Source organism: Eleginops maclovinus, chromosome 16, assembly GCF_036324505.1.
Source record: "Eleginops maclovinus isolate JMC-PN-2008 ecotype Puerto Natales chromosome 16, JC_Emac_rtc_rv5, whole genome shotgun sequence".
NCBI classification, from domain to species: domain Eukaryota; kingdom Metazoa; phylum Chordata; class Actinopteri; order Perciformes; family Eleginopidae; genus Eleginops; species Eleginops maclovinus.
Window position 1 is genome coordinate 16,579,249 of NC_086364.1, and position 27,694 is coordinate 16,606,942.

Below are 27,694 nucleotides of genomic sequence, written 5' to 3' on the forward strand. Positions count from 1 at the left end.
GTGTGTGTGTGTGTGTGTGTGTGTTTCTGTGTGTGGCATCAGTATTATTCCATCCAACACTTCTGTGCTCCCAATAGTATGGAAGCACTAAGTTATGCAGTGTACAACATAAATTCCTTACTGTTTTGATCTACTCACAGAGGTCCTGTATTCTGTGTGATGCTGTTGTTAATTTGAATTATGTTTAAGATATGTTTTACAAACACATGCTCCTTTTTGTGTTGTAAAACACTGCTTCTCTGTCTCCCTTTGTCACTTTGTGCTCTCTGTGCATATAATCACGAGTGGCAGGCAAATATCGACCCTGGTCGGTGTTGGCCCAAGTGTCTATTTGCTCACGAGAAAAGACTCATTATGTTACAACAGATTGATATCTCTGCCCCCAAGGACTTTAATCTCATCTCAAATGAAAATAGGAACAATCATAGCTGTTGGTGTGGTGACACTTTAAGCGCCCTGGCACATGCACCACTCTCCACCCCCGCCTCGAACAGCAGCGCGACCTTGGCAGGTGTCGTCTTTGATGACTTTGAAGGATGAGAAACTGACAAGTTTCTGCAGCATACTACTGTGTCATCATTTTCTCCCATTGTCTTCTCTGTGGGAGGGATGTGCTTCTTATGTGTCTGTTTGTGCTTTACTGACCATTTAATGCTGCTTATAAGAGGGAAGGCAGAAAAAATGATATTGAAGACAAAGAGAAAGAGAGAATTACATAGAGTTGAGTTAATTTAAAAAAGCAAGCATAGAGAAGCCATATTATTGTTTGCTGAAGCTTGATTGTTGAATCAAATAGTGAATAGAATCCATATACAGTAGGCACACGGTTATGTTTATGCATGCAGTGAATCTGATTAGCGCTGAGTGCCGCTCTGCATATGCAACACAGCCTGTATGGGGGGCTAATGCCCACCCACACAGCTCACAGCTGATTATCTGCAGAACACCATCAATTATCTCTGTTTCTATCATCGCACAATCTATGGAGTGAAGCATGATGATGTATCACTCAGACTTACACAGTCTTTTTCTTATTTCAAACGTCAATGACAGAAGGTGCTGGAAGAGATAAATTTGCCTGTACAAGGTTTTATGGAACCACTGCTTACCATGCCTTATTGATTATTTATAGTATTATTATAAATAATGTATGTGTGGATTTATGGTTATAAGCCTTTAGTGTGTGGAAAAAGATACATTATCACTTCATTCTTTACTTTCCTGAATTTCTCTTCCTACCAAAAACATCTTCCATTTCCTTCTTAGAGAAAAGAACCCCTGCCTTGATATGATTTTCAAATCGATGTTGTGGAGTACCAGATACACTACGAGCTTTGAATTGAAGAGGTCTTTACTGGGTAATCGAACAATTTAACTACAGTATTACAACCTCACTCTTAACATTTAGCATGGTTGTTTTATGCATAAAATAAGCAAATTATGTACAGTATATCTTATTTTAAGTGACTGTTGAATTCAGCCTATTCAGGTAGCATGTGTACCCGCCTCCTTGTGTGCATGACATACGTTGTGTTTCCAACCCGAGTAATACCTTTACCTCAATCAATACACCCGCCTCTCTGCTCCTGGGAGATCTCACATAACTGATTCCTCCTCCTACTCCTCCTCTGTTTTAAATGTCACTTTGCTTGACCCACCTGCATTTCCCACAGGTGGATACGGTAACAATCTGACTGTTGAACTTTAACCTCTGCCAGACAGGTCAGCTGCACAGGTTCATAATTGAATTCCTCCAATTCACATTGCCTGGCTGCGTGCATGAATCAATGCTGCTAACGTCCACAGTGGATACAAGGTCAAGGTCAGATTTACTTCTCTTCACTCAAGGGTAAAAAGAAAAAAAACTGTCTTGCTCTTTTTTTCTTTTTGTAAACTTTTCAAAAAGTTCAAATTAAGCCAGGCACTTTATGAACATGTCTTCAATATCAGCATAGGTATAATCTACATTCACATCGTACCTCCCTGAAGGACTGCTACTTTATCCATGTACTGTACCAATGATCTCTTTGGCAATCACTTACAAAAATAACGTTAGGAGTGTTACAGATGTTAGATAAGATAAGAAGTTATATGAAGATTAATTCATGAGATCCATTTTAAGGACAATTAAAACCAATAATTTGACAGACTGTCCAGCAGTGGCTCAGTCAGTAGGGGCTTGGACTGGGAATCGTAGGGTCGCCGGTTCAAGTCCCCAAACAGACACGAAATATGGAAGGTGGACTGCTACTTCGAGAGGTCCCAGTTCACCTCCTAGGCCCTGCTGTGGTGCCCTTGAGCAAGGCACCGGACACCTCCAATCCCCCCTCCCCATTGCTCCCCGGGCGCTGCACGATAGCTGCCCACTGCTCCTAGTACTAGGATGGGTTAAATGCAGAGGAACAATTTCACTGTGTGTGCTCTGCTGTGTGCATGTATGTGACTAATAAAGAGGGTTTCATCCTCCGATTCTGATTCTATCTAGATTGCTCAGAGAAGCTAGTTCCTTTACAGGAGTTGTTTTTTCTTTGGTGTTTAACTGGATAACAAGGAAACAAGTGAAAATGGATTGAACTACGATGCAAAATAAGATACAGTATGAACTAAGATTCCATCAACCGCACCTGCATTGTTGCTGCAAACAATGAGCTCCTTACTTTCTAAGATTTAATATTGTCAAGGACAAAATAAATTCATGGAAATACAGTGAAGAAGAGCATACCTGTGAACCGGTTTTTTCTTGAGTTCAGAAAGACAACAATCCTAGCTAAAATGCAAAAGTAGGCAAGATCTTTATGCTTAATACACACACACACACACACACACACACACACACACACACACACACACACACACACACACACACACACACACACACACACACACAACATACACACCAAACAATCAAAGTTTTAAAAGGATTCAGTTAATCTATCTACTGCCATGACACACAGAAGATTCATCACCACAGTGTGTGATTAGTGCCTCCCCTCCCCTCCTCTCCACACACACACACTCCCTGTGCACTCCATCATCTTGTAGACTGAATAATTGTGTTTTGCCACCGCCACTGTAATGTATATCCCCGATTATCCAGATGTGGGTGACACTTTAATCCATATGCCCACAACACCCAATGCAGATGGTTGTGTAATTGCGGCAACACGGTGGTGATCACCCTGCTTTCAGATTCATAGTCATTTCTTGTGGGTGTTCACCATTTGATGTTTCCACGATCATATCCCTATCAGATGTCTCAGGAGTCCCATTTAGAGTGGACTTTCGTGTCTGCTAATGAGGGTATTATTCAGCTCCAGATCTGGCTCATTGAATAATGACATATTGCCCCAGCATGCACTGCAATCCTGTTTGTTTGTCCTCAGTTCAATGGTGGAGATAAGGTTTCCGGTGAGCCATGTGCGGAGGGAGTTCCTCTCTCCATAGGGACCAAAATATTGACTCTGGAAATTGATTGTAAGGGTTTATCACTAGCGTATTGAAATCTTTTCTGATGGGTACTGACTTTTTGACACATTTTTAAATATACATAAACAGCAAACATGACAAGGCACTAAAATACCCAACGGTCATGCTTCCTTTTGGCAACAGATATATTTTGTACTTTTTTGTCTGTCACTGAACCATGTTCAGTAAAGTTCATGAAGTTTGTTTTCCTGTCAAGTCAACTCAATTGAATTTATGTAGCCCGAAGTCACAAACTCGCCACAATGCACTTCATGATCTGTATAAGAAAAGACACCCTCTGTCCTTATACTCTCGAATGAGTGTGTTAAATTTCCATCTCATCCAGAGGGAAAATGAGAGGTAAAATCAGGAAAAATGAAGATTAGGGATGCCTCTTGCAGCACAGATATAGATGCAACATATAGATTTCCTATAAATAACAAGTGACATGACAATATTAACAAATATAATAGCATATTTAGGTAAAAGGGGTGCTAATTAGTATAAAGACGATGGATCCAAGAACATGTCAAGCAGCATCCATGTCCTCTTCATGATCCCTCAAAGATTTCTCCCCGTTGTTCCGTTCCACACTTTATTACAAAGCTATAGAGTATTTGCAATGGATACTTTAAACAGTGCCAAAGCCCTGTGATGTGGGCTATGTTGACATATAAGGTGTCTACGCTGCCCGGGGCTGGGATAACTTCCAGCCAAGGATGAACCTAAAAGGATTAAATTACACGAGAGAATAAATTGTCTGAACATTGTTGCAGAGGCCTTTAAAACCCACTAGGGAGAAGTCTCGTGGTGCTAACACTGTGCATCAACATAGCACAACATAACGTAGCACAGAGATTTAAATGAGAGGAAGGAGTCAGTGGATGAAAAACAAGTTGAAGTCAATGTTATTATTATTGTATTGTATTTATACCTATTTATTCTATTCATGACCTATGTTGAAATAGTCTACTCTGTGAGGAAAAAAGGGGTTTTGGAAATAAGGTGTACGTCCTCTGAAATGTAGTCGATTTTTATGAAAGTATAGCAACAAATGAAAAACTTCAAGTAAGCCTCAAGTACAGAAGACCTTCCCCAGAATTGTATTTAAGTTAAGTAACCTCTTACCACTTTGGTTTTACACCAAGCTGACCTAGCACAGATGTGTCATACATTAAATTTTAAAAATGACACCACAACAGCAGCACAATGTGGAGCAAAGCATCATCGCTTTATAGTGAAAAGTGTGCCCTCTGTTGGAGTAGAAACATAACTCTATGTTGCACAAACTGCAAGCTGAATTATACTATATTCATCCCCATAGGACAATTCATTTTTCACAAGTAGTTTAAGGTTCACTTCTTCAACTTTACATCCTGTAGCCACACATCTGCAAACTGGAGAAGAAAAAAAGAGGGGAGTGATGGGGCTGCAGTTGTCATGGAAACGTAGGGGGGGCGGAGAATCTAGGAAGTGGGACCAGTTTGTTTTGTTATTGAAGGTCACGTGGCAAGGTGAAGCTCCGCCCCCCTCCCCCCGTTACCACCGATTCAACCGTCTCTTCTTGCTCCGGTCAGTTACTACAAAATGGCTGCAGAGGCTCCGCCGCCAACGAGAACCTCCTGAACGCTTCATGGTAGGATTTATTAATCCCCTTTGGGCTTTTAGCACGACACAAACTGCACCGCGTCGCTTTGCACTTTCGGAAATATGTGGGATTTTGAAGTTAAGTACGACAGCTTGGAAAGGGAATGAAAATATTTTTACAGCTCAGCCCACTTTGACATCAATGTTTTTCTTCGCTGCGAGTTCTCCTTAACGCGGTTCTTATCTTGAGTCAGTGCATGGGTTACTGACCTTAGCACGGATGTTGTAGGTTTTCTTCGCTAACTTGAATTAGTTGGGGCGAACCAGCACAGTGTCTTCACAGCTGTAGTGATTCAAGGGCACCCTGTGTTATTGCTTGCAGCCTGGCAGACATTGGCTGAACGCTTGCTGTTGCACTGCTGTGTAGGAGTACAGTTGACATGGGTATTTGTTGCAGCTCATTCTCACTAAACATGCTCCGTGCTGCAGAACCTGGCTCTAACATGCATCACCTGACAGGCAGTAAACGCATTAGCAATAGCAAGTTGAGTTTATCTACTTTTCTCATGTCCACACAGGGTTTGCATTCCAGTTAATATATGAAGAACATTTCTTTCCCATGCATCCTCACACATTTATCCATCGCTAAGCTAGTAGTTTGCTAAACATCACTTTACAGTAAATATGGAGTGATTACTTTTTATGCAGAAAATACAAATGCTTGGTTTATAACCACTGCCTTTTCTTGCCTTGACGTTGATATGGTTTTTGAGATTGTTGCAGGGCAGGACTTCCTACTTTGTTAAAGACTATTAAAATCCCTTAAGTCTACAGTGTGAGCCCTGAAGAGTGAGATATGTTGCATCTGAGATTGCTTCCTGTATTCCCTTTACCATAGAAACAAAACATAGCTGCCCGCCTCCTGCTCCATAGCTCCTGCAGTGGCACACACTCCTTAAGGAGGAAGCAGTGTGTGTATAGTCTGGGAATACCAGCACCCTGATGCATGTAGAGGGCAGGCTGACGTAAGCTTTGAGGCCCGCTGGTTTTACTAATGTGTCGGTAGTCCCTAATTTGGGTCTGAGCCTGGCAAGGGATGAAGAGAGGTGGCAGTAAAGGGAAGGGGGTGGGGTCTTTTCTGTCCCTGCAGGGTCAGGGGCCCCAGTCATCACCCAAGCCTCTGAAAGAGGTAGTGTGTATTCACAGAGAGGCGCCAAAGGGGGCTTGATAACAAAAACAGGCCACTAAATACGGTGATTACTATAAGGCTTAGGTCATACCCTCACTTTGAGTTCAAAACTCTCGATGGCTTTTTACTGCACGGGACGAGAGGGCTGAGGGGCATTTTGCCAGATTGTGTCATTTGGTTTGGCGAGTTGTTCAGTATCAGTGATCGGATGCTTAACTGGAGTCCTCAGTGGAAATGATGAGCTTGCAGTCCTTCAAAAGCGGTTTATTGCCTTCAAAGCATTTGTGTTGCAGTAAAAATAAATTTTGGATCAAATGCTAGTGTCCTCCATCCTGTGTTGATTTTTTTTAATGCTGGGTTGGAAGTTGCACCTATCATCTTTAATGCTTCTTACAGATATGCAAACCGATATCTCCCCTACATGCTATTACTCCACAGAGATGCTTGGTTATTTTAAATATAGGAAGCTACAGGAGCCTAAAAAGACATTTGGTAGGGACATTAATTGATCTCCTGGCCCAGAGAGTTGTCAACGGGGTCTTGAAAGACTTCCCATTTACTTTTGCAGCAGACTAATGACATTGGGACTGGAGGCCATGCTTTTGGAGTGTGTTCACAAGTTATTTTAGGGCCTGTTGAGAGTGCCAGGAGTGCAGCATAAGTTTCTCTCTTCCTTGTCGTTAGCTCAGGTCAGAAAGCATTAACATGACCGCACTGAGAATAGCTTCAAGTACTTTACAGAGTGCAATCCTCTTTGCAGACTACAAGGACTTTGTGAGTGCTTACCCAGCAGTTTTTAAACCTTCACACGACGATTTGAAAGGTAGTACTACTGGCTTATTTGCCCTTTAGCTTTTTCCTTATGTTATTGTTTTGCTTTGGTGGTACATTTGAGGTTATGCACCGCTGAACCCTGTGGCATAACGGATATTTTTCGTTGCGCAGAAGAGCAAAGGGAGCTTCACATTCTGCCATAGCTGCGGCGGCTGCTTCTGTGGTTGGTAGCGAGCGTTCTCTCAAGGGCTCGCCGTGCTCTTGTTTGGCTTGCAGCGATGGCATTCCTGGCTCTGTGCCCAGCGATTGCCGTCTAGCACCCCTTCCCCCATCGCTCACACATACACACCAACCAGCCCCATCAATCGCAACCCCCTCATCTTCTTAGCTCAAATCTGGGGCATTCGACATTTACATGGTGTCCAAAATTCACCTGGAAATCATCAATTCTCCATCCTATCCAACTCCACACCATTTTTCCAAAAATGTTACAATTGCTTTTATTCGGCTGTCCTTGGACTCTCCCCAGTCTGACTGTTTCTTTTTCCTTTTGCCTTCCTTTGTCAGCAGAGTGTCTGGTTTTAAGAGGGACACCAAGCTCTAATCCTGTTGTTCTGACAGGAGGGTGTAATTCCACAACAGAGCTGAGCTCATTGACCTATGTCCTTCATATACGAGCTGCGCTTCTCCACTATAGACGGCTGCTCAGCCTGCTCCTACGAGTAAACATTAATGTAAACTGCATCGCCTACCTTCTTATGTGTGAGTTTATTACTTTATAGAAAGGACGTTCTGTTATAACAATTATTAACGTTCTTATCTACGGATGATAAAGGGCTGCATGGAATGGGCTTCATAATTCTTTTAAAATAGAGCTTTAAATCAAGCATATTCACATAGGACCATCATATATCCAGGATTGCTGCAGCATCCATATAGGCAGCAGGTACCGTCACTGCATTCCCCCACCCTTGCCCCGCCATCAGCCTCCACAGTTAAGGGGACACGCATCTGTCTGAGCCAGGCAGATGTTTTGACTTACTTCTCTCTTGGAGAGAGACTCTCTGTCCTGCTCAGGGACCCAATGTTTCTTAAACTGAAATCATTTTGACGCCTTGCTCTGCCCTCACCCGGGTCGGAGGGAGACAGCGGCTCACATTAACCGGAGCATCTCTCTTATCCTATGATCTTCCATGACACAAGCCCCGATGATGCCTTTGAAAGGAGCAGCACCAGCTATATTTAGCCTGGCAGCTGCACCGGCAGGTTCCATATCCAGCCTCATGAGGGTAAAAATAAGTGTCTATGATGGGAATTGGTAGATAGGTGTGTGTCGGCGGCGTGTTTTTGTGTTTTAAGGGAATTCCAGCTTCAACTCAATCTAATGCACGCATCTGGACTACAGTCAAGTTGGGAAGACGCTCCATTAATCATGCAACGTCTTTTCATTGCTGCTCTTAAACCCATCAGGCCCGGAGTGCTGCAGGATGAGCTGAATTCAGATCCTGCTAACTATGACCGCATGGGCTGAGCTAGCCAGGAGTGATGTAGTCTAAAAGTCCAATACACAGCTATTTTTTTAAAAAGATGATTCTTACTGATGGGTATTTTCTATTTGTGCGTCAATTATGTGAAAACTAGGCTGAATAACTAGCTTTCTCATTTTAATTTGGATCCATTACCACTGGTAGATTACTTTAGTTTTTACTGAATTCTATTCGATGAACAGTAGATTCAGAACAACCATGGTTGGTTGTGTTTTCATTTAAACAAATCTATATTGACCAATAAAACATTTATTGCTTATTATTTATTTATTTAGTTTGTCTTACTTTCAGAGTGTGATTTGCACGACGCTGATTGGCCATTTAAACTATGCGAAGACATGTTATTAACAATGTGACATCGGAATGCACTGGTTGGGTTTCCCTCACAAAATGAATAATAGCAGTTTACTGACTGTGAAACAATGTATCCACAAATGACAGCAGATTTAAAATGATATAAAACCAGATTGATGAATATTGTGGGGTCTGATCTTGACAGTTAGCGAGAGGCGTCATGCTTTGTTACCCGTTTGCTCGCCGCTCAGTCTGAGAGCGGGGTGACCGTGGCCTCCTGGAGATGGTGGCAGCGGAGGCTTTTCACTAAGCTTTGCTGCACGAGTTGCAAGATATGTGTATTCTGAAAAGAAACCGCACAGTCCAGAGCAAAGAATTGATCCCCCAATACTTTATACCTTCAGTTCAGCTGCAAATGTTGTGACTTCATTGGCAGGTTATTGATTACAATTATAAATGAATGTAATAAGATCTGCAATACTTAAATGATGCTTGACTAAAATTCAATGGACTGAGGTAACTTCACTCTACTGACTGACTTCTTTTCATTTTCAAACCAGGAACAGCCTTGGCCCTTTTCACACCGTTCATAATATTCAGAAATTGATGAAAACAGTGAGGTACTGTATAATCATCTTTATTATGAGGACCTTGACATTTTGTTGGAATCTCCGCGCCAACACGGCTAAACGTCTTGCTAAATCGGCCTGTGGAACAGGAAGTGCCGACGTCTTTTAAACAAGTAAAGCCTACTAGATATTCCCAACATGCTTTATGTCAAGTATAATCCAACAGTCTTAGAAATGCTACTAAAGACTATGCTTTATGTCACTGAGATGATCAATCAAGAGGTATTTATGTGGGGGTGAGAAAATGTTGTTGTCAACCCAAGTCAAAAGTAATGTTTCATCATAACATAGAGCCAAATGTGAGCTCAGTTGAATTCTCTTATCTATATCGTTGGTGTTTTTGATGTTTATGAAATACTTTTTTGCATTCTTGATGAATTTCCTTTGCCATCATGATCAAGAAAGACTAAAGAGGACAGTGAAAACGGCATTGTTTTGTTTCTTTGTTTGTTTTTTAGGCTTTTCAAAACCCTCTCTTGACACATTTCTGTCATGACATGCCCCAAGCCCTGACTACTTCGATCCACTATAAGCTCAGATTTGTTCATTCCCAATTCTATTATTGAACCTCCACAATCAAACTGATTCAACCGCGGTGCTTTCAGGCGCAGTCCGTCTCCACCTGACTGCTCACCTGGGCCTCGGGGAGCGCTTGTTGCCTGGCAATGGCCCTCACCGCTGTTGCCCGCAGCAGCATAGGCATGGCAGGAGAAGAGGTTGATGGTTTTTATTTCACATTTGAAAGTGTGAGGAATATTTCACTCGCTGTTATTTATTTGTTTTTCTGTGTGGAGCATTAGAATAGATAAAGCTCTCTGCTGGATGCGCTTGCCCATGAAACTACGGGGTGCTGTCAGGTGGTGTGAGTGGATGTTGTGAACATTTCTACTCTCTGAACAGGGTAGAAAAGGTGATTACAGTCAGAAAGTTATGTATTTGTTTTTCTGTACTCTGCCTACATAGGAGTTGTGTTAACATCGGGTGCCCTGGCTGAGTGTTGAGACTTAAGAACAGGGGCTTCGTCTCATTGGCCCCCACTGTAGTAGACATGCAAGGCCTCCCTAATGGTTTCCAGAGCCATACCCAAAGACCACCAAACCAAAACACTCACACACGTGCTCGCTTTGCACAGTGCAAAACAAAACACGCATTCTTCAGTCTGGAGGTTGTATTACAAATTTGCACGTGATCCTGTGTGTGGCAACAGCCTGCATTACAACAACTGATTCTACCTTTGAGATTAACAAATGATCATTCATATTCTCTCTCTTTCCTTTGTGTTAAAGCTGTGAGAAGAAGCAAAACAAACACGAGAAGAGAACCATTTGATGGAAGATAAGAAAAAGAAAAAGCAAGAAGAAAAGAAAAAGAAAGAAGCTCCTCAGAAAAAGGTAAGCGTATGCTTAAGTTAAATAATTTAGGTGGATCGAAACCAAAATGGTAAGAGACTGCCCCAGTTCAGTGTCGGGTCATGCTTGGCCAACACCCCCCTAATAATGAAAGTAAAACCACCAAAGTACATGAACTTCCTTTTTATTCTTAACCAATCAACATACAGTACAGTTCCAAATATAACATAGAAAACACAAAACACAGCTCTGAACTAGGGCCAGGTATTTTTTTCTGAAGTTGCAACACATGGATCTCGTACATTTTGCTGTGTGTTTCCACAGGAAGCATTAACCACAACTTAATTTAGATGTTGAATCTTTGTTTTCACCCTGCAGCCCCCCACCTCTCCCCCTCCCCTTCACTTTTTCCTTCAGTGGGTCATCTGTTTTCAATGTTTGCCTGCTGTTCCCAGTAATGCATTTGATGTATCCTAGTCCCTTTTGTCAGTGTGTTTATGTAGGTTTCCTCATGTATGAGAGGAGCATTCTTGTTTTCTGTTTAACTCCTTCCCCAGCCACAAAACCAATGAACCCGCTCACCCCGTCCCAGGAATGAACATGACCCTTTTAGCATTTCAATAGATGAGCAAAAACAGCTCCTGAACATTTTGTTCCAACTGCCCCGGCTAGCTGCTCCCGTGCTGTAGTTCAGCTGGGGAGCCAGCCAAGGCTAATAAGATGTAGCTGGCACACAACTATTAAAGATGCTTATTGTTTTAATCTTATTTATTCAGGGGCTTGTTTCTTTTACTGATCATTGTTTTGTTTCCTTTCAGGTCACAGAACAGAGAACCAAAGGTGAGCTGTGCATATTAAATAGCTAAATTATTTATTAAGTAGTACGTTTCTTTGCTTTGTGTTTTATGTGCTGCATCTGAATGAGGTGTCACAAAGTTGTTTAATCCAGGCAGAAACATATTTTGCATGGTTTTTCTGCTATGAATCTTGTAATTCGTTTTGGTTACAATGTTTCCAAACTGAGGGGAGACTTTTAGTGTGGGGGTGTTTATTGAGTATTCTCTTCATTAGATAAAAAAAATCCCCCCTCCTGTGCAGGATTTCCTTATTGCCACAGATTTTCCATTTCCTCCCTGCTTAAATTCTGTCCAATTTGGAAATGAATCATTAGCTTTTATTATAATTAAACTTCTAAAACAGTGGCAGCCGCCAGGTGGTCTATACTACCTGAGCCAAGATGGAGGCCAGGTGCCTTTACAAGACTAATAAGGAGTATGGGGATGGTACATATGCTGCTCAGGCTCCCTGTGGGCTCCTCAGGCACGCCTTGGAGGGTAGAGGTGAGGAGAAAGACAGCCGGAGAAGAAAAACAGAGTAAAAATAACCACAATACAAACGTGGAAGATAGAGCACCTCACAGTTGACTGAAAGGTGACTTCTGAAGGGAAGAGAGTGCTTAGCTTGCAGGTTTTGAACTTACTCCGAGCCTCTCTGCACTTTTTCGCCCCAAGACAGTGCTCTTAATAACGAGAGAGAGGCGGGTAGACGATGTTGGACATTCAGTGAGCCCAGGAGCAGATCTCCAGGTCGGGATGAGCTGGCAGATGGGAGAGGGACTTAATGTCTCGCTGGGGACGTGCAGGGTGAAATCTGATTAGGACTTCTGGCAGACTTTGGCAACGTGGCCTTAATGGCAGCAAGAGAATGGACACCTAATTACAGTGTAAGAGGGTGGAGTCCACATTTGTTAAGATCAGTAAAGAGGAGTAAGTTCTCCTCTTATGGGTTCACACAACTTTGAACTCTGTACCCTCAAAGGTCAATGCCTGGACCTCCTGTGCTCTCCCTGAAGGAGGGGTTAATGAGGCTGTAATGTCACAGAGGTCCCCCCCTCCCCACCCCTTCTACCTCTTCTGCGAGTCACTTTCAGCCCCTCACAGTTTGCTGCACTAATGAATGTGATCTGGGTTGGCTGTGTTAGCATTCTCTTTGTCTCTCATCTACTTTGTGTTGTTCCACAGCATCCACAAATTGACCTACATATACCAGGCTTTCCTCCCCTTCTTTAAACTCGGCTGTGATTTGCACAATTATTTTCTCGGCTGCTGCTCATAAAGGCAACATGCCATGACCTTATTTTACTGTGATCTTCAACCCCTTGAATGTAACGTTTGACTTTTTAGCATCTCGTCCATTTCTGTGTAGTCCATTATGCACATATCCCTCAAGGACATGTGATCTTTGGTCAGATTTCTGACTGGTGTTTTACTTAAGACTTTGTTCTCCTTGAAGATTTAGTAAAGTATTGTTTCTACTTATAGATTAGCTAAATCAATTAAAAAAATAGAAATGATTGTTTCACAAGAAGAACATTTTGATTAAAGATGCAAAAGGATGTCTAAAAATCAAGAATTAAGAACATTTCTGAAACTTATTGTGATGCTAGAATGCTGTGAATGTTGTGTATTTTTATGACTGTAGACTAATAGCTAATTTACCATAAAAAGCTGATTTAAAAAAAAAACATTTAAATGTTGCTCACAATGAGTCCCTTATCCACAAAGAGAGGCAGATTGTGTCTGGTACTAATGAAGGGTACACTGGGAACTAATTAGGAGAACATGGCTAGTGTGTAGGCTGAATAAACCGGCATCCATACACAGGAGATCTCCAGAAGGACCCTGAGCACCATAGTAACACTACACCACCACCTCCTGTCTAGTCTAGCAGAGAGGCCCACTCTGGGACCAACAGGAGGGAGAAGTGAGCAGAATAAGGTGGGCTGTAAGGAAAGAGACAAGATAAGTTGTTGTGTTTACATTCGCTGCTGGAGCGAAGTCCCTTTTGATCGTTTTTGAAAGAACTAGAATACGGCATGCGAGAGCAAAAGAAACAGACGGACCCAGGAGAAACTGTGAGAATGCACGCCAGTTTCCTGTTTGCCGGCACAGCTGAGGGGGCCCTTTTGTAGGATACTTCTACTGGCTCACTCCTCCCACACACACACACACACACACACACACACTCTCACTCTAGCAGTCCCCTTATATGACCGGCAAACACCAGCAGCATATGTACATTGTGTGCTCGTGCAAACACACACGTGGTTTTACTCATACAGTTTAACATTGCAGATCGCAAATTCAACCACGTTTTTTTTTTCTTCCTCTCACTTACCCACACAGAGAATGTTATGGATTGTGTTAGCGTTTGAAGCTCTTTAACACTAAGATTAGGGCTGTCAACTATTGTTTTTATTAATACTTTTTTAAACAACTCATGTTTCGTTCTTTAAATAGCGGAACACAATGAGAAAAAGCAGCAAATCTGCACATTTTAAAAGGCAGTAAACTGCTTTTTATGCCATTTTTCGCATGACGTTTTATTAAGAAGATTTATCCGTTCATCAGAATAGCTGGCAATTATTTTTCTGTCAAAATCTTCAAGCTGTACTCCAAATCCTACAATATCTATAAGGGTATTACGACTTTAACCTGCTGCATTTACCTAGTTAGTAGAGATTGTTTAGGTCTCAGTCCGCCTCCAAGCAGAACTGAACTACCAGGCAACATTTCATCAATCAATCAAGGATCAGAAAGTACCACATTAGTGTAACTCTAACTATTACTGGCCCGATCATGGCTATTTGGTCCCACAGCGGAGACCCTCTGCCATCAACAAGCTGTAGTAGAGTTAATGTCTAGGGGTTAATTGGCTATTGTGTTTCTGTTCAAGCCATGCGTTTCTCTCCATACGAAAGATAGGGCACAATATACATACACATCAAGGCGCACATTTACATATCGCAATAAAAGATAGCGTTATTATAAAGTAGTGCCGCGGCAGTAATTTCATAACAGATTAATTTGCCGTTTCATATTCGCTTAATTACGCCCAGCGCTTTGTGTTGGAGAGTCATAAATTGCGGGACGATCGGGGGGGATTTATTGCAGCATACCGCTTGTCATCGTCACCGCCTCTTCTACAAGTGTTAACCCAGGGAGCCCAATTTAAATGGATGCAGCAGTGGTGATGATAAACCACGATTTAAAAAGCAACAGGGGTGACATCTGGATTGTGCTGTTGTGGAGTGTTACACGATAAATTGTGCATACGAGCTTATCGTCATTAAATATCTTTCCAGGCTACGTTGTAATCTGAGGGGTCGCACAGATGTTAAAAATGTTATTTAGTCTGGTTCCTCTGATCAATGGGTAATCTTCTTTCTCTTTACTAAAACATGGAGGTTAGTGGGTCAGAAATGCGTGTTTGTATTGGTTAAGTGGTTTGGCAAGTTGTGAATTAAAAAGCTGTTAGGATAAATTCTGAAGCGAGAGATGTGAAGAAATTAAGTATTGGCTATGGCGGAGAGAAATTAGGTTGCAAAGGGCAAGTGTGTGTTTTGTATACAGAAAATGTCTAAAGATATTTGTTTTGATCAAGCAGGTTCAAAGAGATATTTCTACTTAATGCTACGCAATACAGAGAAAATCTCATATTTTTTACTAAATACTTCTGTATCGTTATTGTAAGGCAGTGCTTTCCCATTTCTGTAATGAGATTTTTTATAAATACTCATCAGTAATGTGGATATGATGAATAAGTAGGAAGGGTAAGTTGAAAAACAACATTGCTTTAATGTTATGCAGCCTGTCAAACCAGCGAAAGACAACACTTGTGCCATTTAAAGATTTCCCTTTACGATAACTTGTTGTATCTTCTGCCGTTGTTCCCTTATTCCGAAGTACAGCGTAGGACTGTACTTCCGAAGGAGTGAGAGAGGTCAGACTTAAAGCCCAATGTGTTAAGGCCTCAGCCTGTGGGTCGCCCGCTCTACCAGGTGAGAGGGCTGATATTACTCTCTGATAAGAGAACTGCAGGCCCTTGCAGATTCTGTATGAAGCTTATATTGCAGTCTCAGTTATTTTCCTTTGAATTGTTTTGGCCCAGGGGGTGCTGCCCAGGTCAGGAGGACAGGACGCTCCACTCTCTTTCTTCTTTGTCTTCCACACATCACTTCCTCTAAATCATAACAGACAGTGGAATCTGGCCTGCCTCCAGCTGCTGGCACAAAAGGCCACGGACAGGGCAGTAGTGAATCCAGGGAAGCTGTCTGTCAGTCTTTCACATGTCTTCTGAGCACAGCATGCATACCCCCCTCTAATCTGTCATTTGGCTCTGCTGCATGTTGAGAATCATTTTGGTGTGCAGTACCTTTTAAAAGCCAGGTGATTGTTGCTGGGGAGAGAAACCTAAGATGACTTACAGTATACTAAAGCACTTAGTTGTGCAAGTATGTTGCACCGTTCGGATATCTTGTTACTATTTAGTAAATGCTCTGACCTAGAGTATATTGCCTTGTGTCTGTCACACTGTGCACTCAGACATCAAATGCTTTTAAAGAGAATTTTGTCTGTGTTGAATGTGATGCAGCCAGGGAGGATTTTCCCTTTTAACTACAGTGTCATATTCATTCACTTCTAATTAAACCCTTTAATCTTCTCTCTTGTGAGGCTCGCTGCTCACACTTTAAAGCCCCCAGGAGGAAAGAGATGGAGAAAACCCTAAAGACATGCCTCCCTACCTCACTCTCGATGCGTTGGTACTCTTTCCGCTACCTCCTCTTTAATAGACTTCTGATAAGGATCTAGTCATTTCCATGTTTCCCTATTCGCTTCAATTACAGTAGTCTACTATTACACTTTGGCAGCAGCAGCAGATATAAGATACACTTGACATACAGTGTGCTAAACAGAAAGCATGTATCATAGGGAATTTGCCAAACTTGGATACACAGGGACGAAAAGCCTTTTGTCACGTTTTGACTAAGTCTTCTCAGAAGTTGTATTAAAGCATCTGTTGTAGGTAACGAAAGACCAGTCTTATTTCAACCGATGCCAATTAAAGTAGAGCCATGCATCCTAATGGACTTCAAGCAACAAAATGAACTTTGGTTAGTTTGTAAGAGCTTCCTTCAGGCCGTAACGTGGCTGATTAAAAGCTTAGCTATGGAAAGCTTATAATCACTAACAAACTCAAGTTTTGCAAAAGCGTTTCTGTTTATACTTCACCTAAGAGCGAGGGAATCCACTTTGACGAATGGAAAGCAGGTCAGCGTGGTGGTGCTATTATTAAAGCTCTAGGTAGACGTGCACTAATTGTATTGGAATCAGAAAACTGATCCAAGTCTTCCAAGTGCTTTAACTCAGGTCCACATTTGAAAATGTGCCTGTAGCAATTATTGAATGGCATGCTCTCAACAATATAATACTTTCCCAGTAAAAAAATCTCCTGTTAAATGTATGGACAGTGAAATTGGTGCTCTAATTTCTTTCACAACAGGTCAGTATAAGACCTCTAACTAAACTAGTTATGACATGTACTTTAAATGGTACTTTTATAGGCTTCTCTACATACAAATGTTAGTTTCCTGAGCAGATGTTGTCTATGGACCTCCACTCATAAAGCAAACACATGGAGGAATGTTTTACCCACAAGGTCATGTGTCTTGTTTTTCTTCTTTCATCTGAGGGACAGAAGTGGAGCATCAATGCCCTCCACCCTCTCCTTTTTAATTCCACCTACATTCAATGCTCTGATATCTTCCCAGACAACCCCCCACCCACCACCACCACCACCTCTAGATCTTAAACAGTCAAACAAGCTTGCTATCATCTTTTCTCTCAGAAAATTAAGACCCCTTTAAAGTGGAAAATGGGATGTCTTCCTCTGCGTGAAGCGCTCATAGCCCCAAGGCCACGGTTTGATGTGCATCTTTGATGAACTGGGAATTCTCCGGTGCTCTCGCACAGCTGAGGACTGTGTTTTTGCAAATAGGCTGTCAGAGCCAGGGACTCATCTCTTTTTTACTACAAACTGAATTGCTTGATACTGTAAGCCACACCTTGTAAATATCAGAGGTTTATATCTATTTGTCTCTTGATCCCTTTCATTACTAGAATCAGTCTTTGACTTTCATAATAACCTTAATGCAATTGTTAGGACATGTTGCTTTAGAGAATGGGCTGCTTAGGTGTTACTAAATGTGCAGGACACTTCTCATTGTAGTGGCGTACTATCGGCTAAAAGTGTTGTAATTGTAAGCGGATTGAGACCCAAGCTGGTTTCAGGCAGTGAGACTAGAGCTCCCAGTGCAGCATGCCAGGGTGGAGACTGTCTTACACTCACAGCTTTCTCTTCAACACTTAGCCTCCTTGCTCTACCTCCTTCCCTTCCTCCTGTACGTCAGCTCTGTCTTTCGCTCTCCCTCCCTCTCACTTCTCGTCTCCCCCCTCCGATTGGCTAACGAGCAGCCAGCAAGCTTCCCCCTTCCCCCAGCTTCCAGAAGAATCGACGTCACACATCAGAGAGTTCCAACTGTATAACGATCGCCTGCATAACTATTATTATACATTGCGACATTCACAGGTTTTTGGAGGAAATCACCGCTTTAAAATCAGCAAAGGAATTGGCCGGGAATTTTCTGCCACACCTAATGGAGTAACAACGACAGAAAGGATAATAGCAGTATTACAGTGAATGAAGGACAGAGAGGAAGGTGGGGAGGGATGTAGCTCAACAACAGAGAGGAAATGGAGCAGATGTAGAGCAATCCGATGAGAGGCGAGCTCCCCACCCCCTCTGATTCCTGAGCTGCAGGGAGAGGGAGACACACAGACAGATGCGGGTGAAACTGGATCACACCATGCAGACGGTGCCTTTAGCCTACAGAGGGGCTTCAGTGCAGGGTGCAAAAGTTACAGAGGAAACCCCCACCGCCCGCACATGCATGACTGATATAAACATACGCAGAAAAAGAGGAAAACGGGTAAATGGTTGCTTTATGTGAGCAAACATGTCTGTTATTATTTACAAGGCTGGGTGGATGTATACTCTGCGACACCATCCTGTCCTCCCCCCTCAGTGTGGGCCTCAGCATTACATAACTCTTTGTTTTTGTGTGTCGGCTGGCCGCATGTGTGCGAGTTATTCATTGCTTCACTGCACACACTCGGGAAGGAAGCCAATGGCAAAACACTGGTCTTTATAACTCATGCCGGCCACACAAAGATTTTTATTTTCTTCGGGTTGCTGTCTTGACAAGGTTTTTTTTCATATATTTCTCCTTCTTCCCCCCTCCTGTATTTTAAATACCAGCAGAAACTGAAATAGCATTGAGTGAACATTATGTCAGATCAGCTGATGTTTGTTGTTGTGAAGTAAGTGTAGGCTTAAAACACATTTCTTGCACCCTGTTTACATTCCAGTTCGACAGCTTATTCTATTATGTAATGAAATGTACTGAGGCGATTATGCAGGGTGCCTTGTCTCCGATCATGCATCTCACCCAGCAGTGGCTTTCTGACCCCCATCATCCTGTTTGACTTAGTGGTGACCTTTTAACCTTGTACTTCCACATCGAGCTACAGTATATTAGCCCCCTGAGGACTTTACAATTAACACCTTTGGCTTCTTTTTTTGGCATTTAAAAAAAAAAAAGGACATTAAGGGACATATCTTGTTAAGAGTGTGCACATTCACAGTGGGTTTTTTTATCGATAATAACAATTTTTAAAATGATTATGCAAAATGATCAATTTTCCAATAATCATCACCTGAATCTGAAGCTCCCTTCGGCTTTATATGAGAGAGACATTCAGCCCATGATTAGCTGTCCAATTGTTTTGTTTCACCCCAAACGCTCTTATGCTATTGATGTCAGCGGCAGGCAGCTGTTCAGCAAAAAGATTGTAAACATCGTTAGCAGTTAAAAGATCCAGATGTTTCCCTCAGAATTCTTCACCAAAAAGAGAGCGTATATTGGCCCTGCATCAGGCAGGTGTCCAGAAACACGACTCAAAATGAACTTTAATGTTGTAACTGCTGGATGTGTAATTATTTATTTGTTTGCTAACAAGTTTGATATGTTAATTTTCTCAGTGATCACACAAATTTGAAATTACAGGTTCAGGAATATTTGTCATGTGTGTGCGTGCGGCTCATCTGTTGCTAAGGGTAACTAAAGCTAGTAGGACATAAGCACTTCAGCAGCCACACAAGCAGTTAATATCTAACAGCTTTGCTAGAGCATCATTTCGGGGGCCATAACCTGCCACAAACCAAGAGTAGCTTACGCTGATGGGGCCCAGCACTCTTAACAGTACTGTCCTGATGGAGACAATGGCCCAGGATAATGCAGCAGGCAGATCTAAGTCCATTATCTGGCACTTGACCTCCTCGTCACTTCTAATCTATGACTTGGCACTGTGGCGGTTGTGTGTCTTGGCATCCTTAAAGCCTGAAAGTTTATTGTAGAATCACATTGACATTATTATAGTGTTTTTACTGACCGCTGCCTAGCATCAAGGCCCTGGTGTATTTCTCCTCATTTGCCTTTCTCAATTTAAAATGATGGGCCTCATCAAAGCGTGACCAGGGACTGTGTAGAAAATGCTCAGCCAAGGCAGCTTCCCAGAAGTTATACTGATTATTGTTATTTGTTTTACTCACTAGGGGCAGCAACTAATCCACTGTTTTTTGTGTTTTTTTACAAATGGAATGACAAATGAATTCAACATCATTACAACAAAGTTTATATTTCATTAGTCAGTGATTGTTTTGGCTCTAGGTTGTGCTTATCTGCTCATCCTAATGCACCTATACCTCCCTCATTCCTGCATTTCTGCTCTCTTGTTACCTGTCCCCCACCACCCCCTCCCACCTCCACAGTGCCAGAATCTGCCAAGCTCGACCCTACCCCTCCTCTTCCCCCCGTCAACCCCAGTGCCGTCCCGTCTGTGCCCCAAAGCAGTGGCAATGGCAAGCGCGCCCCTTCTGGAGGTCAGCCGCAGACAGCACAGCAGACTCTGCCACAGCAGCGCTACCCGCCAAGAGAGGTGCCCCCCCGCTTCCGCCAGCAGGAGCACAAGCAGCTGTTGAAGAGGGGCCAGCCTCTGCCCTCCGGGACTCTGCCCCTCACCACGACGGGACGTCCCGCCACTACTGAACCCGCAGCAGCAGTAGCCACACACTCCTCTCCCTCCTGCTCCTCTTCCTCCACATCCAGCCTGCCTACAGGTCAGCCGAGACACACTGTTGGCGAGTCTCTCCCTCCTCTGTCTGCCAACGTTTTTATACAGAAATGCAATTATTGTCTATTGCAGAGGTTTCTTTACAGGTGGCAGGAGCGGTAGAAGTAGGAGACGTGTTGTTATCACTTTCAGTTTATGTGTTTTGTGGCTTTGCCTTTTACAAAGAGAGGTGAGTGGAATGAAGTATCAAACAGGGTGGTTGTAAACTGGACCGACCACATGTGTTTTTATGAGGTGTGTTTACTCACACTACACGCTTAATCAACCTTTGTGCCCAGCCAGATAACAGAAGCTTCACATTGGGTTTCTTTGTACACATGATGTGGCAATTCTTATTTCCAACACAACCTCGTTTGAATTGTATCAGCTTTGAGTAGGAGGGATGTGGCGCATGTACTGCCGTTGGCGCTCTTGAATGACAGTGGCTTTATCTACTTTTCTTATAGTGCTGTGACTGTTACAGTGTACTTATAGACCCTCGGGGCGGCAGGTGCTGCTGTTTATTTTCACTCTGCCTTTTGTCTGGCTGGGAATTCTAAATAGGGATAGAGGGATACAGGGGTAGAGGATGGAGAGTAAACACAGATGGCTATGTATGCATGTGTGTGTATATCCCTGCGTCTCATATTAAACCAAGTTCTTATTTGTTTCCAAGTGATAAAGGTCTAAGCATCACGTGCTACGTGAAGATAATGATGGCACTTTCCATTGTCTGGGAAAGAAAACATTCACCACAATTGTCTGACTCTCATCTAACCCATTTGATGCTGTTTTATCCAGCTATATCTCCATGGTGATGAGATGTTTACCCTCTCCGCCTTTCTTCCTCCTCCCTCTCATCATCGTCCTCCCACTCATCACCGAGAGTTGATGACCAGCCCTACAGTATTTCCTGTATTTGGAGGAGGAGCTTTATTGAGCGAGGTGGTTGGCCGGGTGCCTTTAGTGGGCCTGCCCTGGCACTGATAGAACGACTGAGTGAGGAGGAAAGAAAGAAAGAAAGAAAGCAAGCAAGCAAGCAAGACGGAGAGAGAGTGAGCATGGCAGAGGTCCAGTACTGTGGGCTGAAGTGACTCATGGCTTACGGTAAAAGCTGCTGCTTCTCTCCGCCCCTCTCTGGCAGGCCTGTTCAGCTCTGCTTTTCCTCTCTTTGCGTCTTTGAACTGACGGATTGCATTAGGACAAATAGACATGAGGACATTCCAGACTGATAGACAGATAGGACACCAGTGGGAGGTTTCTTCATATATATGTCCCCCTGCAGAGACTGCATGCAGAACTGGTGCAAAGAGAAGTTCTGCAAGTGAGCATGGCGCTCCAATCCATCTCACTTTCAGATTTGTTACGTGTCTCTTCGACTATCCAATGTCTCATTTGGAAAAACATTCTTTTTCGTTTGTGGTGCGTAAAACATGCAGCGAAATCATTTAACTTGTATTCAGGACACCACAGGTTAACTTATCTCCATTACTGTCCCTACGGCCTTATCTGCTAACAGAGTCAGAGTCCCCCTCCCTGCTTTCATTCTGGCAAAAAACGAACAGAAGAAGTACACTAGCTGCATTCATTCCCTCCCCTTTCCCTTTTCTCTCCTTCAGCCGACTCCACTTGGCCTCTTTCATTACTCTTTATATGTTGGTTCCCTTGAAAAGTAGTGCTAATAAACATGGTGTCCACAAATATACACTTGCTGCATGCATGTAAACACAAACAATCTCTTCTTATACAGTCTTAGCTTTGTGTCCCTGCTCTGTTTTAGAAATGTAGTGTTACTCAACTGTAAAATGGCAACAAGCTTGTTAAAGGGATAGTCCGGCGAAAATTGACCCAGGGTCTTTTTCTGCTTGAAAACTGATCAAATAAGCCCTCCAGAGAGTTGTTTTTGTTCATCAATCAGTATAGAGCTTGCCCGGAGCAACGCTTAAAACCCAAATGGCTTACAGTGCATTCGATCGGGGCAGTGCGCAGAACGCTTCCAAAACGTCACTTTTTAACCACTAATATTGCTCGAAATAGCACCAAACCTCTGCAGTAGCATGACTAGGGTCCCTACACATAAAACGGAGCACCAACAACGTAGTTTGTATACCCAAAGTTTATTAAAAATAACTCTTTTAAAGACTCACCAACTGCCCCTCATACCAGCTCCTGTCCAAGGAAAGTCCGCACAAGTCGATTATCGAATGCACCGGAGTTCAGTTCAAGGAGGAATGTTTTGGAATGTATAATTCCATGGAAATTCATATCTAGTGAGTGTTGACACAGAAATTGAAGGAGTTGCATGTAAGTTACAGGCAAAACACTTTTCAAATGAAGTATAAACAAACAAAAAAGTATATGTGTTTTTCTGGAACAAATCTTTAATGGGCTCCTTTCTTTTGCATTGCATTCGATAATAGACTTGTGCGGACTTTCCTCGGAGAGGAGCTGGTATGGGGGGCAATTGGTGAGTCTTGTAAAACAGTTCCTTTTAATAAACTTTGGGTTTGCAAACTACGTTGTTATTGCTCCGTTTTATGTGTAGGGACCCTAGTCATGCTACTGCAGAGATTTGGTGCTATTTCGAGCAATATTAGTGGTTAAAAAGTGACGTGTTGGAAGCGTTCTGCGCACTGCCCTGATCGAATGCACTGTAAGCAATTTAGGCTATTAGCGTTGCTCCGGGCAAGCTCTATACTAGTTGATGAATGAAAAAAACTCTCTGGAGGGCTTATTTGATCAGTTTTCATGCAGAAAAACACCCTGGGGTCAATTTTCGCTGGACTATCCCTTTTTAAGTGTCAACATTCAAGGGTTTAGATGTTGTATTAGAGTAAATATTTTTGAAGAGACAGTTTAGATGTTTTGAAGTAGGAACTCATTTATATTTAGCAAAGCAATGTGCTACTTGTGGACGGGGCTGTAAGCAAAACATATTTTAGCTACCTAAGCGAGAGGCCCACCAGAAAAAAACTATATCAGTTTACGAGTTTTCTATATTTAGAATATTTGGAACGCTCTGCCTTGCCATGAGACAGCAATTTCTGACAGGGAACTATAGCAGTTACCTCCAAGCTCCATTGGAAGAAAAAAACAACAGGTATTTATTTTTCCTCCCAGAACATGGGAGTCCATGGTCTAGTGATGCATTATTTGCTTTGTTTGTGTTATTGTGTGACTTTTGATGAATTCTAATTATCCTACGTAGATATAGCTAAGCTACAGATAAAGCAGTACAAATATTATAAATATCTCGTGTCCTAAACTTTAGATTTTTTTTCTTAGATGGCTAAAATGCGTGTTCTTGCTGCCACAGCAGTACATTGCTTTTGCTCTGTGCAGTAACTCCAGTCTGCTTCTCCAAACTGGGCGTGCCGGCCACCATCTACTGTAGGTCATATGTCACAAGCTGGAATACTTTCTAAAGATCATTCCCATTGAGGGTATTCAGTTAAATGTCAGGGAAATCCCTTTTGGCTGCTCTCAATCTAAGTGATAAGTCTTTGTGTGGTAATGATGCACTGCTGACTATTAGTCTGACTCTTAACTAATCAAACCAGCTTGAAGTCCTATAACGTGTCAACCGTAGGACTTAGGATTTGTAGCCTTTCCTTTTTGCATTTGTCTTAAGCCCTAGTTAAAGCCACATCCCCACATTTGTTTGTAACATTAGGCATTGAACTGGCTCAACAGAGGCTGACACCAACAGTAACAGTTCAGCTAATGTCTTCTCTAGTGAAGAACGTATGCTCTTTAAGTCTGCTGATGACGCAGTAAAAGAGCCTTGGGAATCCCCTCAAAGAGGACTGGGACGTCTTGTGATGTGATTAAACACCAGCTCTCTGTTAACCACCAGCTCTTTCTTTTTTCTAACTTTCCTCTGGCTCTGTTCACCGCTCGTTGTTCTCCGATGCACATGCGTTCACCTCCTCCACCTCTGCCATACCACATACCCTCGATGGCCCCAGGGCAGCTGGGATTAGTCAGGCTGCACATACTATATGTAACTCTGTCAATCTTCCCTTTATTATAGCCTCGGCTTCCAATGTTGCCTTTTGCTTGGCTAACAACTCATATCCCAGGGCCCTTCCATGTAGGAGGCGTGAGAGAGAGAGCTATTTTAAGAGTGGCATGCTGGAGAAAGCCCTTGACCCGGTTTATCCTTTACAGAGAAGCAGAAAAAGGATACTCGCAGGCAAACATGACGGCCAGATGTCTCAGATGTGTGCTTTTTTTAAAGGCATGTTTTGTTTCTCTGTTAGTTTTTCCCCGTGGGAGAAGAACATCACTTCAACAGGAAAGCAGCTACAAAGAAAGCATCCTTACAAAACAGAAAATCTTGCATACATTTCTCTACAGTCCACGTCATTTTGTTGTGAAAGGATGAATACAAATCTCCTCGAAATCAATAAACTTCATCATAATACCGGCAAGAGCAATGTGTGTGCTCTCTAGCTTCTGTCTGCGGTTAATGGCAGCTATTTTGCTTTTCTATATTTGCATCACACCAGAGCCCCAAAGGTCTTTTTTAATCTTTGCATAAATCCACCTTGTCAGAAGATTCCCGGATACTTGCACATTTATCTCAATCCTAGTAGTGGTAGTAGATACATGAATTTCTTACATAATTTCAGTCGATTTAATCTATGCATATGTAAATATACATTGTAATTAGTTGTAGTTTGTGCTGAAAAGCAAACACACATTTACAACTTGTCCTTTCTGAATGTTGATCTAATGACATAATCATGTTCCTTCAGTAAAGTAATTTGTGCTTCTTAAGTTTTGTCTTTCTGCACCAAATCAAAAACAATTGGGATGTGGCATATGCGATCATTAAACACAGGTAGCACATTCCTGTGGGGTGTGTGTATGTGTGTGTATGTGTGTGTCTGTCAGAGAGCTTGTTCATCTGTCTGGCAGCATGCATTGTCAGCGCTGTACCATCCAGTCTTTCTGGCCCTCGGGACTTCATTAAGCCGGGATCAGTCCAGCTGAGGCCCACACAGCCCTCCTAGATTACTTCCTCCTTCCATCTCTCAACATCCATCTCTGCCTTTTGTATTTGTATTCCTCAGGATCCCTCTTTACCTGATCCTTGTTTCCCCCCACTCTTTCACACAAACTCAGCACTGCACTTGTACATGTCAGTCACGTGTGTCCAAGTTAGAAGGCCAAGGGAAAACATTCAAGAAAGGCTTGCATACTGATCTGAGCATTTAGAAAGTTGTGTGGGCATGTTTATTAATGTTTGCCATCCACACAGTAGATCCAGTGTATACGTTGTGTGTATGTTAACACATAAAGGAGCGAGCGGCCCTGCAGAAGCACGGCATGACCTCAGCGCATGTTAGGTCCTCACAGTGGAGAGGCACAGGGGGCTGAAACTCCGCAATAAAGAGACTCTGTTCTCTACTAAACATTGACTTATTGTGTTGTTGCGTGGGAGGTGGGATCATTTGTAAACAATACCAGCCTTGATCCGAGTGATCGCTGCTCTGTTTTTTTTCTTCTTGGTCGAGCTCCCTGCTTTAGATATCGTCCTCCCTCCATGCTTTCTATTTATTCCAATCAATGTCTTCCTTTTTGCTCTCTCTATGGAACCTCTTTCCACCCCATAGCTCCTCCGGTGCCATGTTGTGAACCAGATCCCCGATCCCTCGTGGTGCACTGTGTTCAGATCCATACGTGTCTGTTCACTGCATGCCCTTGCCCTGTGCACACAAAGCCCCCCCATGAAGCGGCAAATTCCCATCCAAAGCGTTGTGCTGCTGCTTATAATTGCAGCATTGTGGACCAGCTGTCAAAAATAAAAACCGACATAAGTCATCGTGTGTGATCTCATGATATGTCTCTTCATACATAAACACGTGCGTGTGTGAGGATTCCAGCACCGAAGGGGGTGCAGCAGGCTTTTGTGAGGGTTTTCTTGCTCTCTTTTGCCTGCCGCAGCTATTCAAGAGGCTTCCCTTTGTGGGCGGCAGTGCTAATTGCAGATGGAGTGGTCTTGGCTAAATATTTTGTGACAGTTTTGAAAGGTTGAAAGATGTGAGGGTGGTTGGAGGGTCCCCCTTTTTGTTTTGTTTTACTTCATGCCTCATGAGAGCATAATGAAGGTCTCCAGGCTTTATCGTTCAGCTGTTAACCAAGCCCCCCCCCCCCTTCCCCCATCTAGAGAGGGAGGATATTCTCCGTCAGGATAGGAATAGAGCAGGATATAAATAAAGCCAGAGGGAGGCAATAGATAGAAGAGGAGAGACCCAGCCAAAGCAGTGTTGGTGGGAGGGACAGAGCAAAAGGGGTGAGGAAGGAAGGGAGGGGGAAAGGGGGGGGTTGTGTCTTGCCGTGCAAGAGCTGTGCAACTTCTTGGCAGAATTTCAGAAATGAGTCTCCGACGCTTGGCGAGACGAGCAGACATATTGAAACAAGGATGGTCGCTGCAGCGCACAAAAGCTAGCTCTTTACAGGATGGTTGTGAGGCTCCTCTCCACAGGTATTTCACATCTCCACTTTTTTCCTTTTTTTGGGAGCCAGCCTTGACAACACTAGAGTCTCTCAGTTAGTGAGTGAGTTATGACGTGACGCTACTGGCTGTTTGTTGTTTGTTGCTCTGCCCACAAATCGCAACCCAGAAAGCATAATTTGAGGACTGTCGCGCTGAGATATTTTTGTTGCCAGTTTTCTGTTTATGTGTCCATCAGTTCTTCTCTTCTTCATGGGGTGTTTCACTCCTGCTCATACGGTTTGTTGAATATTATATAGGAGGTATAGCCCAGTGCGTAGTGAGTGT

General features: G+C 42.9%; 1 protein-coding gene across 1 annotated transcript in view; it reads left to right on the forward strand.

Moving 5' to 3' along the window:
- Positions 1 to 5,032: 5,032 nt before the first annotated feature.
- LOC134877900 (trinucleotide repeat-containing gene 6C protein-like) overlaps positions 5,033 to 27,694 on the forward strand; it is a 37,652-nt gene continuing 14,990 nt past the window's right edge. The window contains 4 exon segments of the mRNA XM_063903575.1: positions 5,033 to 5,101; positions 10,772 to 10,876; positions 11,653 to 11,674; positions 20,564 to 20,911. Of these exon segments, the coding sequence (XP_063759645.1) occupies positions 10,814 to 10,876; positions 11,653 to 11,674; positions 20,564 to 20,911 (433 nt within the window). The 5' untranslated portion in view covers positions 5,033 to 5,101; positions 10,772 to 10,813.